Genomic DNA, 17,662 nt, shown 5'->3' with positions numbered 1-17,662 from the left:
TTTTACCATATTTTTTTTACTCGAACCAGTTTTATTTCTTGTGCGTTTAACTTTCCTATCTTTAAATCCGCATTGCACCCAGCTTGAAACTCATTCACATGTATCTCCGTCTAAACAGATAACGGCTCTTGCAAATCATCATATTCCATCAAATTAGAGGGAGATAGGTTACTATCAAATTTATAAATCAAACTGGACTAGCTGGTTGAACTGAAAAACTGGTAGAACAATTTAACTCAAAAATGGAAAAAAAAAAATCGACTTAGAACTAGTTTAAAAAGTTCATGCATTATGTTTACTTCAAAATTAGTATTTAATATTCTATTCCAGACAAAACACCCTCTTATTATCATATTCTCATCTTGCGGGTACAAACCGGCGGATCACAGCAACATCACAATTGTTACAAAATATAATTGCTGATGGAAATCGTCCCCAGTATCGTAATTCTTAAACCTTTTTTTGTCGTTGACCTGGAATTGCCTCGTGGGTAGATTACACTGATTTTTGGCTGATCCCCAATGGCACCATTATAACATCATCATATGGCGTATATTGACACGGACAGCTATTTCAGTGCGCCCGCATTAGAACTGAGACTGGAGATGGATTAATTCTCGACAATTTGAATGATAAACGAGACTACACCACCATCGTTTCTAACATAATATTCTATTTCATAAAAAAAATAAAAAAAATAAAAAAAAATAAAAAAAAACACCATAAATTTCTAAAGATCTAATTGTCACGAGTACCACAGGAACCACGAGCATATTCCATATGGACTGCGGCGCAATAGGAAAATCATTCCTCTTGCGTATATAAAATTGTCATTCGCCAAGAAAAATTTCGAATTATAAATTGGACTTAACGCAATATACAACTATTAGTGAATACAAAAGAAAGAATTAACTGTCTCTGACAAAACCTTCAAGTCAAAAGAGATATCAGTTAGCCTCTTCCGTAGGTGTAGCTTCATCTTCATTCCTATTAGATGATGGATCTGTTCTCCCGTCCTCCACGACGCTTTTTCGTTGCAACTCATCTTTCAGTCTTTGGATCTCCTGATCCTTCTCTTCTAATTTATCTTGCAACATAAACACCTGCATTCAAACCCATTGAAGTTGGGATACTAAAGTTATTTCCTCAAACGTGTAAACAAAAATTCAACAGAGTAAATCCCAAATAACATAACGTATACTTCGATATCAAATGGGAATTACTTTCACAAGAAAAATATAATTTTGAGACAGTGGGAGATTTTAAAAGAATGGTGAATGGATATCATGCGTAGATATATTTATTAAAAAGTAATTTGACTTAAATATATTTTTCATGCCTGAAAATGTACTGTTTTTAAAATTTAGTTCCTATTTAAATTTTGTAGTCTACAAAAATTATAAAATTCATGATTAAAATTTTTATAGGCACTAGCAAAAAAATAGTTGAGCCAGCTTCAAGAAAAAACATACTTAAGCCAAGTAATTAAAGATTGTCTCGGTTATAGTATTGGGCAAAATTACTTCTTCCATGTAAAATTATAAATATATATATATATAAAATTACAGAAGCGGATAGGTTGACCCTTACTAAGCTACAGATGACTTACACACCAGCAATAATCGAACCCAAAGACCATTAAACCAACCCAGTTCAATCTAACGGTTGACCCTATTGTTTAACCATTATAAATAGGAGAAAAAGTGAAAAACCGTACAAAAAGAGGATTGTCTACAATTGAACTTCAAACAAAAGTAACAATTGTTATTTCCATTCAAACAGGGGTTTCTGAATTACAACATATGCAAACGCCCTTTTCAATTTTGTACCCAAACCAGCTGAAAACATTCAAAATGCATCTCCCATGCAAACACAATCCCATATTCCAAAACTGATTAATGAAGCTCAGGGGCAGTATAGGTTTCAAGTTGGTACTTTGACCAAAGAATATATTACATTGGAAAACACTTTCTCAGTAGGGTAAACTTAAAAGCATTTGAACTTTCGCAAACTTTTCCAATAGAAAACCAAAAATTTGCTGCCAATGAAAGATCATAAAATCTTCAAAAAATGACAACATGGCAAAAAATAAGACACATATATAGGCAACGTATCAAATGAAAGGAATTTCTAATATGAAAGTGAGATAATGAATCTTGACCAATAAATCTAATCATAAATGGTTCAGACTAAAACATAAAAGTCCTGTGACATTTTAAAGTGATCATCAAATATCTTTTAATCTTTGATCATTAATGTATAGTTGTTGGTCAAGATTTATCCATCATCTCCCATTAAAAAACTACTCACTAGATATGTCCAATATGTGTGTTTTAAATAAAACAATTATTGAAAATTTTTAATTATATTATTATCAACAATTTAAAAACAAATGAGCAGCTAAAATTTCACATTTGAAGTAAAAAATTATCCATGAAAAATTATACTCAGTTGTTTCACGTCTAAGACTTTAATTTTAGAATGATTTTTTTCATTAATTTAAAAATTAAAGCTTTGATTGCATAAATGTAAACCCAAAAAATTGTATATCACTCATTAGAAACTAAATGAAATTTATTTCATTAGTTTGTTAAATTGCCCATGATGCAAGAATACCATATAAATGTTTTTTCCCAACACAAGTTTTGTTGAGGTTTTTTTCCTACAATAACACTAATCTACAGTTCTCAGAAACATTGTTTAGTAAGAAACAAATAAAGCCTAATGGCAAAGCAAACATGCAGTGAAATATTTAAATAACATTAAAATGTGAAGGTAGGGATAAGGGGAAACCATTTCATTGGATCTTTCCACATCATTTGTCAATCCATCCATATGCTTCTGCAACCCTGTAGTCAATTTTAAGGATTAAGATTACACAAATTGCTAATGCACAGAAATAATTATAGATATCTCTATTACTTTGAACGCCTTATTTTATAGCCCCCACAATAATATTATTGATCTGTGGTAGGACATTTGGAATGAATATTAACACATGATTATAAATAAACTTTAATCAATCTGATAAAGTGACAGGAAACTAGAAGACACTGAGAATCTAGGGTAAAGGGTCAAAGCACTAAAATGCCAAAACATAGTGTGATGAAATCACCAAACAACAGACCTTCAAATTGACTTCTTAGTTCTGCATTTTGGTATTTCTGCAACGAAAGTTTCATAGCTAATTCATGCATCTGTGCACCAAGAGAATAAAAAACATGGCAGAAAAAATAAGACTGTCAGCATCAATTAAGCAACAGCCAATATTTGAAGAAAATATTAAGTAAATTAAGCTTAATTGCGTTTAATAGTTAACACATGTAACATTACTTCCAGTCACTAAATGCCCTGAACTTTTTTTTCCATCTGCACATGTTATTTGTATAAAAAAAACATGGTAAAGCATTTCACTAATACAAATGTATGCTCTCTCTCCCTGTGTGTATGTGTTTATGACCCTTGCTAAATCAGGGAAGGAGAAAACCAGCTCCCAAATGAATGAGATTAAAAAGGAAACAAATAACAGTTGGAACTTAGAAGCATAAAGCAAGTAATAGAGCCTCGTCACCTTGCCCTCAGAAGCTTGATTCCCAATCTCCTCGTTTTCCTCCTGTAGGGTTCTACACTTAGCCATCAGCATCTTCCCCATCTTGCTTTGGGGTGTAAAATTTACAGCAGCAATGTTATCTTGCAACTCCTTTACCTTTTTATCCTTTTCCTCAACTAAATTCTATGTTAAGATTGGAACTCTTGTAAGATACACTTAAAGGAGTAAATCACCAATGTAAATAACGTCAATAAACTACTAAAATAAATTGCTAATACATTCAAGAAAAGAGGATATGCAAATCATATAATACTTTAGAAATAAATAAAACATGTACAATAATATATTATCTTAAACCACAAGAGAAAGCCATCAACACATACTAAATCTGAACCATTAGATATCAACAGTAGACATGTCTATAAGGTACACACATTTCAGAAGCTTCAGTTAGCTCCCTCTGGATTCATCACTGAAATTTGAAAGTGAGTATTAATAATTGCCAGCTGAAAACCCCATTTATACACGTTAGCATTTATGGTTTGTAATTGAACCCATGCTCAAACTAGGAAGCATGTTTACCCTCTTCCATTCAAAATTTTATAAAAAAAATAAGTTCCATTTCATTTTGTTACATCCGATTATCTGAGCTCTGAGGTAGTAAAATGTCTTTGCAAGTTTTCCAGTGAACAAAGAATGGAACTACAATTAAGAAGGGGAAATAAAAGAAAGAGCAATGTTCATAGAGGATGAAAAGGATGACAAATCTTCACACATCTCTGTCACGATAAATCTACAACTAGGACTAATATTTTCCAAATACAACATGAGATACGACTCAATCCCCACTTCCTTATGTGTCAGAAGACCAAGTTTGATACATTAGAAAGAAATCAGAACAAAGTTTAATCACAAACCTTAAGCCGTGTGAACTCTTCGTGAACTGCTGGATCTAGTAACAACCTCCTTGCCTGCAAAAAAAAATAGCAAAAGGAAATACAGCACTACCATTTTGGGGAGAGCCAAAAAAGTAAAATGAAATACAGCCCAATAGATTTGTAAGTTACACAGCAGCATTAATTTTAAAGTTTCAACTAATCTAATACACATGAGGAATGAAGATATTAACACACATGCCACAAATATAAGAACATTGACAATAAATTAAGCAGTAAAAGTATAGCAGAGTCACCTTCATTCAATGTTATCAATGGCGGATGGCGGGTTACGGCGGAAAACAAAAACTGCCATAAAATTATGGCGGATGCCATGGCGGGTTATGGCGGAATAATGGCGGTCATATATATATATATTACAAAATGTGATATAAAAGTAGAAAACTAACTACATATAAAAAGAAGGTTTTGAGAAAAAAAGAATAAAATGGTTGTACAATAGTGAAAAAAAACTTAAGTTATAAAAGAAAAGTAGAGAATTAAAATAAATATGGAGAAGGAAACTTGGAAGTGAAAACAGAAAAATAGAATCAAGAAAACAAAATAATAAGGAAAAACGAAAAAAATGGGAGAGTAAAACAGAATGGGAGAGGGAAAAACATAACTGAAAAAAAAAAAATAGGAGAGGGAAAAACTAAGAAAGAGGGAACAATAAGCTGAAGTTATAACAGAAAAGTAGAGAATTAAAATAAATATGGAGAAAAAAACTTGGAAGTGAAAACAGAAAAATAGAAACAAGAAAACAAAATAATAAGGAAAAACGAAAAAAATGAGAGTAAAACAGAGTGGGAGAGGGAAAAACAGAACTGAAAAAAAATAGGAGAGGAAAAAACTAAGAAAGAGGGACAGAGCCCAGAGACACAATAGAAAATGGACGTCGGAAAACAGGGCCTTCCACTCACAATTGCCGAAAAACAGCCAGAAAGGATGTCTTCTCTGGTGAAAATGGTGAAGGAGAAATTGGCTTTAGAGAAGGAGGAAGAAAAACAGTGTAGAGAACCCTAAATATTTTACCCTTCAGAACATTTACCGCTTGAAAAGAGAAGGTAAAAATTTTAAGTGGAAAAAGTCTATTTTGCCCTTAAAAAACCCTAAAATACATAAAGCAAGGGCAAGATTGGAATTTCGCTATCTATTTTCCCTTAAAAAACCCTAAAATACATAAAACAAGGGCAAGATTAGAATTTCGCTCTCTTTCTCTATTACACTTCAACACTACAACTAGGGCTTAACCCCTACGAAGAAATACTTCACAGCAGCAGCAGGTGGCGAACCACTGCTCCACAGTGGCACAATAGCCCACCGATGCTCCACAGTGGCACAACATCAATGAAGAAAGGAAGAAAATATGTGATTTAGGGTTTGGGCTCACGGATTATCTTTTTGGAGCAGGTCCAATCAATGGCCCAACTCAATTTTTCCCACAAAAACGCTATTTTTTTTACATTTTCCGCCATGGCTGCTGTTACCGCTATGCGCGTAACGGCCGCCATGGCGCCGCCATTGAAAAACGTCAGAAAACGGTAACGGTGTAACGGCGGGGTCAAAAACAGCCACCGAATTCCGCCATGGCCGCCATTTAACAACACTGCCTTCATTAAACTCAATATCAATATATTACTCATTTGTTACAGTTACTGATATAAACATCTAAATAACTGGACCAAAGACCCCAAAAAAATGAACAGTTACAGATAATATTGACCTCCTGGATTTTATTGTTCAACAGACAAAGATGAACAACCTTAAAGCTTTTTTTATGTAATATAAAAGATTGTAAACAACCCAGTTGTTGTAGCATATGATGTAGCAAAAGCCAGGTCCAGAGGATAAGGGAAGACGCAAAGAAAATGAGTATTTACAGAATGACAACCAAGGAAACTTTGCACTGTTTATTTACTACAGAACATAATTAAACTCAGGAAAATTTCTTGAGGAATGATGTCTTCAATTTCAGGGAGGAAAAATACAATTCTTTCCCTATTTAAAGTTGAATAAATCAATTCAGTTATAAAAAACTTTGCAAATAAATACACAGTGCAGGTCAAAAAGCTACACTGTTATCTTGATAAGTGAAAAAGGCAGGTCCAAAAGATAAGGGAAGACACAAAGAAAATGAGTATTTACAGAATGACAACCAAGGAAGCTTTGCACTGTTTATTCACAGCAGAACATAATTAAACTTTGCAAATGAATAACCAGAGCAAGTCCAAAAGCCACACTATTAACTTGATATCTATATTCAGCATTTGATAATATAGTGTATACATTTCTACTAATAAGATGAGACCCCCAACCAGTGTTGTTAAATGGCAGCCATTTGGTGACAGTTTTTAACCCCACCGTTACAGCATTAGTGTTTTCCATGGTGGTGCCATGGCGCTGTTACGCGCATGGCGGTAACGGCAGCCATGGCGGAAATTAGGAAAAACAGCGTTTTGGCAGGGTTGGACTGCAAACCTGAACCAGTCCAGAGGTTGACCCACGCAGGAAAACCTTGAGCTGAGTTGTTAATAGCAGTGCTATCGTGCTAGTGAGGAGCAGCCATCGGCCGCCACTGCCACCACATCGTGCGGCATTTGTCACATCTCAGTGGTTGCGGGTGGTTTGCGGCCAAAATAGGGAGAAGTCGCAGGTGCTATTGTGCAATTTTGGAGAAAGGAAAAAACCCTTTTTTGTTTTTCTTAAAACACACTGTTTTGATTATTTTTAAGGGTAGATAGGTCATTTATCATTAATAAAACATATATTTCATCTTCCTCCACACTCTTCCTCTTTGCACAAAAAGTCGAAACCTCAACTTAGCAATTTCTCCCATCCTCACTGACTCACCCACTCCATTTCGCCGGAAAAATCAGTTTTTCCGGCATCTCCTCTGCTTTTCAGTTTGAGCTCTATTTCACTATTCACTGATCATTCTTGCTTTTCTGTTCAAGATCTGTTTTGCTGCTCATCCTCTGTTTTGCTGGTTTTGCTGTTCAAGCTCTGTTTTAGCATTTTTTGTTAAATATAACATCCATGCTGCAGTGTTTTTGTCATTTACACTGTTACTGTTACTTGGAATGATGATAATGTAATCTTGAGAATTTCTTGAGCATTTATATTAAATTTCTGTATACATAAATATTATATATGCAAACTATAATAGCTTTTATATATTTTATTATATCTGTCATAACCCGCCATGGTGGCTGCCATAACTTTATGGTAGTTTTTTTGGTTTCTACCATGAGCCATCATCCGCCATTGATAACATTGCATACAACATAAAATCTAACAAAAAACAGAAGTACAAGCAAGGAAGCAATCAAATAACTTCTAAATGGTTCAAAGAAGTTAGAAAACTAGTGGTCTTCTGAAATCAATTGATAAAAATCATTTTTTAGAGATACACTTAAAACACTTGTATTGTAAGCAATACCTGCATTGATGCTGGCTTGAGTTGAGCTTTCAGGTCCCGTACAGCAGACTGGAAAAATTAAGACAGCAAAATAAAGAAAATAAAATTAAAACTAATAATAACAATAAATGAAATTTTACAATTTTAATAAATAAACTATTAAAATCTGTAAAATGCCAGTGGCTTTGAACTTTCTGATCAAGAGAAGACTAACAATCATATGGTAAGGTTAAAATGATCAGAACAGAATGTATCAGTTTCCAGCTTTTCTTGACATTTCATGTGCTTCATACCAATAGTTTAGAAAGCATACTAATCACTGAACCAATAAAGATATTGATTCACAATTCGTTAGTTTGAGTGTACTTGAATTGCAGTCAAACAATTGATAATTTAAAACGTATTTTTAAAAATATACAACATATCAAACAACAAGCTAACACTATTTTTTTTTTAAAATGGTAAACTAATTGATTCCATGATATATTCAAAAGATTTTATAAGGTTTTCTGCAATATTCTAATATACAAAAAGATATCATAAGATATGAAAGTGTACTGTGAAGTGTGAACCCAAATAGCATACCAACTATGTATATTCCCCATGTACCACATACTTAGAAGGTCACATACCCATACCCCGGGTGTACCACTTACTGGAGAGTATGCCATAACCAGTAACTATGGTCTTCACTCTTGAGAATTGAGATAATATCACTGCTTGCTGTCCACTATTGCAGAGAAGAAAACAACAGAAAACAGAACAGAGGCAACAACAGAAGGCAGAAAAAAAAGGAGATGGATGTCACCAGAAAATCCACCAGTAGTGGGTCGCTCCACTGGAAATAAGTCCCACAGCAAACGAGCAGAACAGAGATGATAAGGAAGGGATTCTTGAACAGAGAAGGGGATAAGAGAAAATGTGGGGGAAAAAGAGAAAAAGGGGGGGGGGGGGGAGGTGTTGGGGCCAGGATAGGTTTTTCAAGCATTTTGAAAAGGGAGTCTATTATTTTAGCCTTTAAAAAACCCTCAAAATTGTGTTGTTTTGAGGGGAAAAGAGGAATTTGGTCCATTTTCACTCTTCAAAACATGCATTTTCTTGGGCCACAAAACCACCACAGTGGCAAAATCCACTATTGCAGATTTGTTAAAGCCAAAGGTGAAAGGACACTTCAACCCACACTGCCATGATTGTACAGAGTATAGCTATCAATAACTATGATATTAGATATAAAACCATTTGAGTCTTCACCTAATAATTTAGGGTGCGTATGGTTTACCCATACTGCCATGATTGTACAGAGTATAGCTATCAATAACAATAACTATGATATTAGATATAAAACCATTTGAGTCTTCACCTAATAATTTAGGGTGCGTATGGTTTACCCATAGGAAATTCATTGCACAAGTTACAAGAGAGATAGCATGAAAGCAAACATTTTTTGCATAGGCTAAAATGTCCTTTAGGCCACACACTTATAGGAGACTTGATTTTCAACACTACTAACTTTCATCTTAAAAAGGTTCTATCTTCCTATGTACATTATAATTTTATCATTACAATATATTCATCCCAACTCCCAAGTATTTCTTTATCACCCCATGCTGGTTACTACCAACTCAATGGGATGGGGTACTAGAAGGTATATCCCATTCTAGAGCCTGAGCAACTCTGGACTAATAAAATATTGAGGCCTAGAATTACTGATATCTTCACATTGCTAACAACCATTAGTCAAGTAAAGAACTCATTCTTGAAAATTAAGTAAACATTCTAACATAGATAATCAAGGTTGTCAAACTGTAGATAATCAAGGAACAGAAGATCCTACATTTAGCATTGAATTATATTAAATATATATACCTATAAAATGTTGAGCATAAATATGCAAAATCCCTTTTAAATCACAATTAACTCCCATATAAACCCTTATTCAAAATATATTATGGGTATTATTTCACATCTATACCCTAATTTACTTTATACCTGTTAGATATTAGTACATTTATATTTTTATATTTAGTATAAGAATTGGTTAAGATCTGTAACCCATTGTCTAGTATTTCAGGGGGAAAGAATGTAGAGGGTAAAAACTGTTTTTGTTTTTTACTAAAATTCAAGGGATCTCTCATCTCTCCCAAGTCACTTCCCACCATTGTCAACACCAGCAGGACCCACAAAGCAAGAGATACAGCTGCAGCAAGGTTTTTGACATCATTGGTTTTAATTGTAGGTTTCTGTATTGCCTAGCACCATCCCGCTTTGTGTAAGAAACCCACAGCCCGTTATAGAAAATCAATATCAAATTTTAATTGTAGATTTTGGTTGCAGCCAAGGTCACTGCAAGCCAAGCAGCAGCAAGGACAAGGATTGCTTTTTGCCACCATCTTCAGGGGGATACAGGCCTTTTTTGAAATTTGAGAGTTCACCCAAGTGCATCTTGTGGCTAAGGTGTTCAGCAGGATCATAAGATCATACCAATCCATGACTAAGCAAGATATCTGAACATGATCCAAGCATAAATAAGTTCGTCCCGGAATCAACTAATCAAGACCACTCCACCCTTCCAAACTCACAGTAGCATTGATATTCATAACATTGGTAAGCTTTCATTTTACTACTAAGATCAAATTTCTAAAGAAAATTCAATTTCAGCAGTGCAAATACTTTCTACTTTCTAACAGCCAAGCACAACAATAAGTGATAAATAAAAAACCTTCATGATTCAAGGTTTTCTAAAGTTTTGCAGTAACTTCAGTTGAAAAGGCATTGCAGATATCAAGCAAAATATATTTTATATTAAGGGAAAAAAGGAATTTACTCCCATGTTCTAGGAAACACAAAATAAATAAAATAACAAAGACATATGTTGTAAAGGATAAGAACCTCATTTTCAGAATATTATTACCAACCTTCAACTCTGCTATTTCTTGTTCCCGTTTTGCAAATGTGACAATGAATGCAGCCTCCTTTTTCTTTGCTTTTTCAAGCTGATAACCAGTAGACAAGTGAAAGGATCGATGAAGTACGATCAACATATAATGAATCATTTTGAAACACAAAAAAGGAAAATTAGATTCTGAACCTGCTCTCTTAAAGACTCTTCAGATGATTTCAGAGCTTGAAGATAATTAATCACCAGTTTCGGTGCTATAAAGTAGAAAGAAGAAATAAATGCTTTGATGTATATTCAAAACACAGAACAACTGTAAACAGAACCTGATCTTGAATAATAAACCCGCATGTCCCTTGCAAAAAACCAAACATAAACTAACCTGGAGTAGCCCCAGCAGGTATAAAAGGTTCATTTTGAAATGAAGAGTGCCACTTTTGAATCTCAGATTTTGCAGCCTCAAGTTCATTCTGGAATATGCAATGATCCAGCAAACGTTTTAGGACAGAAAAAAGTACAACTCAACCCATATACGGAACTTTGTGCCAGGGTGTGTGCGTAAGACACTCAACTCCATCAGCTAAGGGAATTCTCTCTAACTAATAAAAGGCAGGTTGTATGAACATTCTATCTTACATCATTCATAGAGCTAACAAACAAAAAATTCTAACTGCTTGATTACAGAAGTTCAAATTCTTTGACCAGAAGCAAACAACATTATAGAGAGTAAAACATACCTGGCATGTAGCAAGCGTATCCTTACAGTTCTGAAGACTGCGAAAAACAAAATCCACGGAAAATTTTTAAATTTTTGGCTCAAACAGTTTCACGCAATTTTAAAAGAGTATAATATCTATCTTCAACCAGCTAGACTGAGTGCTACCTCTCGCGAAGAGACAAAATCATTCCCGTTGTCACACCAGAAGCAGCTTCTTCAGCTTTTGATTTCGCCTGAACGAGGAACAGCACAACTTGCAGTTTAGATTTTCACTTTTAACACTCGAATAATTGATAGAGCAAGTGTCAAGGATTGGTTAACTGTTACCTTCTTCTGTCCAAAAGGATCATTGTCGTAATCTTCATCGTCATAGTCAGGAGAGGACCTCTTATTACCTGCACTATCAATTTCAACTCAAAAAACAAAAACAATCGCAAAAATATGAACAATACCATGCGTGTTTAAAAACAAAAGCAAAACCTGAATGCGTTCCGCCAAAACCGCCTCCAAAATCAAAGTCCTGCGTTCGAAAACAAAATTAAACAAAGTGCGCATGAGAAAGTCAGTGGCGAGGAATGATAATGTTAGAAATTACATCGTCGAAATGAGTAGGGGAAGCCATCGCGAACTTTAGAAACCCTAGGGATGAAGAGTGAACAAAGCGTAGCCGCAAATGCGAACGAAACAGGCTGCTACTAAAAGCACAACACAGCAATGCGAGAGGGCAAGTGCACGCAGGGCAATTACAAAGAACAATCAAGCAAACAGACCAATAGATCTGCGAATTTAACTAAAGAAGACCGAACCCTAATCTGAAAGGTGAGAGAGCACTGCAATCTCAGCAAGGCGAAGCGAAAGAAAGCTAAGACACAGCACTCGGTTTTCTTTGCTACTAACCCGTTAGTTGATCCTTGCTTCTCTCTTGGACGATAAGATCACTGTTTTTGTTGCGGCCTGTTCCTCTCTTTTGAACAAATATACTGTAACGAAAATATTGGGTTCCGGCCCAAACACCCATTTCTGGGGTTTCATTTTAATGGAAAAATCACCCTTTAATTTTTTTAGCAAACTAATAACATTATTTTTAATCATTAGAAATTTAAAGTAATAAATTGTAAAAAATATATATATCTATTAGTATTGACTATCAACCAAGAGAGAAAAAAATATGATAGACTTATTTTACCTAAGTTGTCATGTTAGCAAACTAGTAGAACAATATATGTTGAAACATTTTGGTAAGAAATGGAAAGGATGAACAGTTTTATAATGTCATTGTCACTGGCATCTTAACTCTTAAGGATTTTATATGTTGGCAAATTTATTTTAATATTGTAAATAAAAAAACAATTTATTGATTTATAGATAATCTGAAACAATTTACTTGTCTGGAATTTTTTGGGCTACGTGGCAGGAAGTTTCACCATATTATTTGGCAAAAGTTTTTTTTTTATTATCCTAATTAAGTTTCGCAACTCTCCTGGCAAAATTATTTTTTTTATTATTATTCTTAATTAAATTTTGCAACTCTCTTGGCAAAATTAATAAAAATTTGACATGTGTCACGAATAGAAGAATTTCGCATATTTGATGGCGAAAATATGTTTCTGAATTTAATTTTAAATAAATTTTGCCACAAAATTGACGAAATAAATGGGAACCTGACATCTGTCAACATTTTGCTTAATTTCGCGATTTTAGTGGCGAAATTTAAACCTTATATATACCCCAACTCACCTCTCATCCCTTCACCGTTGGCGAGCAAATTAGAAGAAAATCAGGTATGTTTATTTTAATAATTTTATTATTTAATTTTTATTATATGAATTTAGTTAATTTTAATTAAAAATTGTAAAATTAATTAATTAATGAGTACTGTTTTTTTTATTTATGTTAATTATTGTAAAATGTAAATATTAAATAAAGTTTATTTTTTTAAATGCAGGATGAGTGGAATTCTTATTATTATATATTGGAGTGGTAGAATCTATGAATGAACTGAAGGAGTGAGTTTTGAAGGAAATAAGAAAGTGATTCAGATAAAACGAGGAATAAGTTATGAAACATTGAAAAAAAAATTCATTTGAAACTTAATCTTAACCATAATCAAGTTATTTCTAGATTAATTTCTCATTTTTTGATTGATGAAAATATTAGACAGTATACAGCTTTAGATATATGTGATGATGAAGATATTGATTGCATGATAAGTGCATTTCAACAACAATCAGGTAGAAATATTATTGAGTTATATGTAGATATTGTTGTTGGTGGAAGTTCATCAGTGCCTTTACAGACGATGAATGTAAATTTATCACTTTCACAATAAAATGATAAGACCCTTGTGAGTTGTGATTATAATGAAGGTAAAATTATTTATGTTGTAATATCTTTAAAGTAATATATGTAATTGATTGAATTATAACTGATAAATTTGTTGCAATAAAGGAGTTAGGAATGATGTTGATGAGGATAATGAAAACTCAGATTATGAGAGTTACACTGATAGAGATGATGAAGCAGCAGAAATTTCGTTAGGCAGTTCTTCTTCTACTGATGTTGAAGACGAGTTTCATTCCAACTTAAATATACAAGTAGTTGAAAATGTAGCAGGTAATGTGGAATAATTATTAAAAAAAAATTTGTAGTTATATATTTATATATTCATGCTAAATATAAGGTGTTTTTTTTGTAGTTATATATTTATATATTCATGCTAAATATAATGCAGGAGATACTGTAATTCCTTTTTGAAATGTTACTCCAAAGTATAAGTATATTAATTGGGAATATCCTGATCAAGAAATGAATGAAGAACATCTTCAAGAAATCAATTCATGGGTTGAAGGAGATCCTTTATTTGTTGGTTTATTATTTGACAGTAAAGCAGATGTGAAAAATGCGTTAAAACATTACGCAATGAAGATTCATCAAAGTTATTTTGTGGCTGAGTCTAAACTAACATGTTTGTACGCTAAATGCTTAAATCATACCTCTGGTTGTCCATGGAGAGTGAGGGCTTCATTGTTGAAGAATTCAAACAAGTGAAAAATTACTAGGTGGGGTGGTTCGCATACATGTGTCAATATGAGAATTTCTCAATATCATCAAAAGTTGGATTCCGATTTAATTTGTTCATGCATTATTGGTAAGACATATCATTTGTTTTTTCCTTTTTACAATAACATTGTTCTTAACTTGAGAAAATTTCTTTTATGTAGGAATGGTAAACGAAGAGTCATCGGTACATATTTCATTGATACAAGAGCGAATATGTGTTCAGTTTGGATACAAAATTTCATATAAAAAAGCATGGAAGGCGAAGCAAAAAGCCATTGTTAAAGTATTTGGTGATTGGGATGAATCATACGCTACCTTGCCTCGATGGTTAGAATACATGCAACTATATTCTCCTGGATCTGTTTATAAAATTGAAACAAAAGAGTATGTGGTTGGTCATCAAGTGGATAACAAGTGTAGAGTATTTGAACGATTATTCTGGTCATTCGAACAATGTCATCAGGCTTTTAAATTCTGCAAACCTATATTACAAGTGGATGGAACGTTCTTATATGGTAAGTATCGTCATACATTGCTCATTGCAACAACTCAAGATGGAAACAATTGTGTCCTTCCAAAAGCTTTTACAATTGTTGAAGGAAAAACCTTGTCAGCATGGGAATGGTTTTTGGCATTGATTCGTTTGCATGTTACCGATAGATCGGGAATTTGTTTGATATCAAATAGACATCAAAGTATAAAAGGGGTTGTGTCAAATCCACACATTGGTTGGCAACCTCCAAATGCGTATCATGTATATTGCATTCGTCATATTGCCAGCAACTTTAATCACTGGTTTAAAAATATAGCATTGAAGAAAGAGCTCATCAAATTAGGTATATATTAGACTTTTTATGTAGATTATTGTTAAAATATTAGATAGGCATTGAATCCATATATCTATCTTTTAATGTTTTGAATATTGTATACGAAGGTTATACGCCATCGAAGGTCATATTTCAGCAAAAGTTAACTAGATTTCACAATGAATTTGAAGATATACAAAGGTGGATTGACTGCATAGCAAAGGAGAAATGGGCATTATGTTATGATGGTGAAGGACGACGTTATGGACACATGACCACAAATCTTTCAGAATCAGTAAATAAGGTGTTGAAAGGTGCTAGAAACCTGCCCATAAATGCCCTAGTTAAAGCCACCTATGGACGATTGGTTGAATATTTTGTGAAGCGTGGAGAAGAGGCTATCTCTGACCTTCACAATGAAAGCATGTTTTGTCGTAAAGTGATGTTGCAAATTCAAAAAAAATCAACAAGAAGTTTCATCACACCAAGTTCGTCGGTATGACATACAGAGAAAAAGTTTTGAGGTTGAAGAAGCTTTTAATCCAATAACACAAAGGGGTGGACACAAATAGACAGTTATATTAGATAGAAGATTCTGTGAATGTGAAAGATTTCAGTCTTATCGATATCCTTGTTCACATGTGATAGCAGCCTGTATAGTTGTAAGTATCGATTTTTGGCAATATGTGGACCCAGTTTATTCAATGCAATATGTTGTAAATGCATACTCCCCACAGTGGTTCCCCCTTGGAAATGAATGCAACATCCTTACAAATACTGAATGGAAGTTAGTACCTGATGTTGACAAAGCAAGAGGTAAAAGCCGACCAAAGTCAACTCATATTAGGAATGAAATGGATTGGGTTGAGTCACAAACTAGACAAAGGTGTTCTAAATGTAACGAAGTAGGTCATAATAGACGTCACTGTCCTCAACAAAACAATGTTGGTTAAGCATTTCATACATGTTAGGGTTTGTAATATTTTATTTTCTTTAATGCATAATTTATGTATTTGTTAAATGATATTGTTGTTTATCCTAATTGTCATTAATTATTGTAAAGAAAGCATAGTACTCATGATCAAGACAAAGGTTGTTTTCAAATTAATAACCAGAAAAAGCATACAAGTCATGAACAATACATATGTGATCTAAAATAAAATACTACACATAAAAGTGTCATTGTTGTCCTCCCATATGTGCCTGATGATCATGATCCTCTGGAGTCAAGATGCATTGCCTCTGTCTATCTCGAGCTCCTCGATGAGGGTTCTGACGAACCTCTCCTAAATCAGCAACCGCACCAAACTCAGCATTAAGATCAATACCAGACTCTATAGGATGCATGTCTGATGGTCCAGGCTCATCTTGAATGTATGGGGCACCTGGAGTGAAAAGGGAATGGTGCTCGTGAGGAGGTGTGAAAAAGAAATCAGGTCGTGGGCTGTAATCTTCTGATCCTATAAATGGTGAAGATGGGGGTTGTGATTGATGATGGGTACCCTGTGATGAATGGAAATAAGTCGGGACAGTAATTAAATGAGATGCCTGAAAAGGGAACTGTGATGGTATAGGGAAGACACTATCAGGTCGCTCTGGCATAGTCGGGACAGCCCACTCTGTTGCCTGCACTTATCTTCGTTGACGTGCCAAACCTCTTCCTTCTCTTCGTTGACGCGGCTGGTCTATGTGTAAGTCTAGATCGACGGGATTACCACTTTGTACTAGAGGATATGAAGATGAAACAGGCTCTAATATGCGATCCTGCTCCTTCTTCAATGACAGGAGAGTCTCAAACAAGTCCTTTAATTCATTAAAGGCAAAATAATCTTGTCCATCAGTACTCAAGTAATGCAATCTCTCCATCACATCATCCTAAAAAAAACAAAATGTAATAAGTAGTGTAATTTTGTATATAAAAAATACTAATAGTAAACAAAATTTATAATACTATATCAACATACTGATAAAGCTGATAATGTTGCATTCCTGGTCATCCAACGACGAGTGTGACTAACATACCACCGCATGTACTCTGAATTTGAGCTCAGTAAACCATATTGAAGCTCATTAGTCATCACCCAAAGTCGTCTATTGTCCCAAATTTCTAACATAACACTGAACTTCACTGACCAATCTTCTCCAGTCTTCCCTCTAAGGGTTAGGTCATGTAGCTGGTCAGGCTGATAAGGAGCCCTTGGTATGTGTCGATCCATACTAAACTGACGCATTACTCTATCAAGTTGGTGCCACTCACATACTTGAAAACATATAAG

At 34.1% G+C, this 17,662-nt stretch overlaps 2 protein-coding genes across 4 annotated transcripts; one reads left to right on the top strand and one right to left on the bottom strand.

The window, feature by feature from the left end:
* Window positions 1-783: 783 nt before the first annotated feature.
* On the bottom strand, window positions 784-12,470 carry LOC113846874 (FKBP12-interacting protein of 37 kDa). 3 transcript variants are annotated; one of them, XM_027475590.1, is made up of 15 exons: window positions 12,291-12,470; window positions 12,116-12,159; window positions 12,001-12,040; window positions 11,848-11,915; window positions 11,686-11,753; window positions 11,540-11,576; window positions 11,185-11,272; window positions 10,995-11,059; window positions 10,822-10,899; window positions 7,928-7,975; window positions 4,468-4,521; window positions 3,572-3,733; window positions 3,128-3,197; window positions 2,794-2,849; window positions 784-1,103 (listed from the first exon to the last, which is right to left on the bottom strand). In XM_027475590.1, the coding sequence occupies exons 2-15, from the start codon at window positions 12,140-12,142 to the stop codon at window positions 948-950; spliced, it is 1,017 nt and encodes a 338-aa protein (XP_027331391.1). In that variant the 5' UTR covers window positions 12,143-12,159; window positions 12,291-12,470; the 3' UTR covers window positions 784-947. The 3 variants fall into 3 exon arrangements, with proteins under 3 accessions (XP_027331391.1, XP_027331389.1, XP_027331390.1); XM_027475588.1 differs by having other exon boundaries at window positions 12,116-12,187; window positions 12,327-12,470; XM_027475589.1 differs by having other exon boundaries at window positions 12,327-12,470.
* Window positions 12,194-15,888, top strand: LOC113874844. Its single transcript, XM_027513057.1, has 4 exons — window positions 12,194-12,248; window positions 13,969-14,133; window positions 14,742-15,416; window positions 15,515-15,888. Exons 1-4 carry the CDS (start codon window positions 12,194-12,196, stop codon window positions 15,886-15,888), a joined length of 1,269 nt encoding a protein of 422 aa, XP_027368858.1.
* The last annotated feature ends 1,774 nt before the right edge of the window (window positions 15,889-17,662 follow it).

This window comes from Abrus precatorius, unplaced genomic scaffold (genome assembly GCF_003935025.1).
Source record: "Abrus precatorius isolate BTA unplaced genomic scaffold, Abrus_2018 Scaffold8, whole genome shotgun sequence".
In the NCBI taxonomy this organism is placed as follows: domain Eukaryota; kingdom Viridiplantae; phylum Streptophyta; class Magnoliopsida; order Fabales; family Fabaceae; genus Abrus; species Abrus precatorius.
The sequence above is the reverse complement of the archived record's forward strand: the minus strand, read 5'-3'. Positions and strand labels throughout refer to the sequence as shown.

Excerpts from the sequence above, each read along its gene's own strand:
- LOC113846874 (XM_027475590.1), bottom strand. The coding sequence starts at position 12,142 with ATGGCTTCCCCTACTCATTTCGACGAT. Across the intron at positions 3,198-3,571 it reads ATCAAGCTTCTGAGGGCAAG|ATGCATGAATTAGCTATGAA; the intron begins GTGACGAGGCTC and ends CTTGGTGCACAG. Across the intron at positions 2,850-3,127 it reads ACTAAGAAGTCAATTTGAAG|GGTTGCAGAAGCATATGGAT; the intron begins GTCTGTTGTTTG and ends AATTGACTACAG.
- LOC113874844 (XM_027513057.1), top strand. The coding sequence starts at position 12,194 with ATGCGAACGAAACAGGCTGCTACTAAAAGCACAACACAGCAATGCGAG. Across the intron at positions 12,249-13,968 it reads ACAGCAATGCGAGAGGGCAA|GAGTTAGGAATGATGTTGAT; the intron begins GTGCACGCAGGG and ends GTTGCAATAAAG. Across the intron at positions 14,134-14,741 it reads AGTAGTTGAAAATGTAGCAG|GAATGGTAAACGAAGAGTCA; the intron begins GTAATGTGGAAT and ends TCTTTTATGTAG.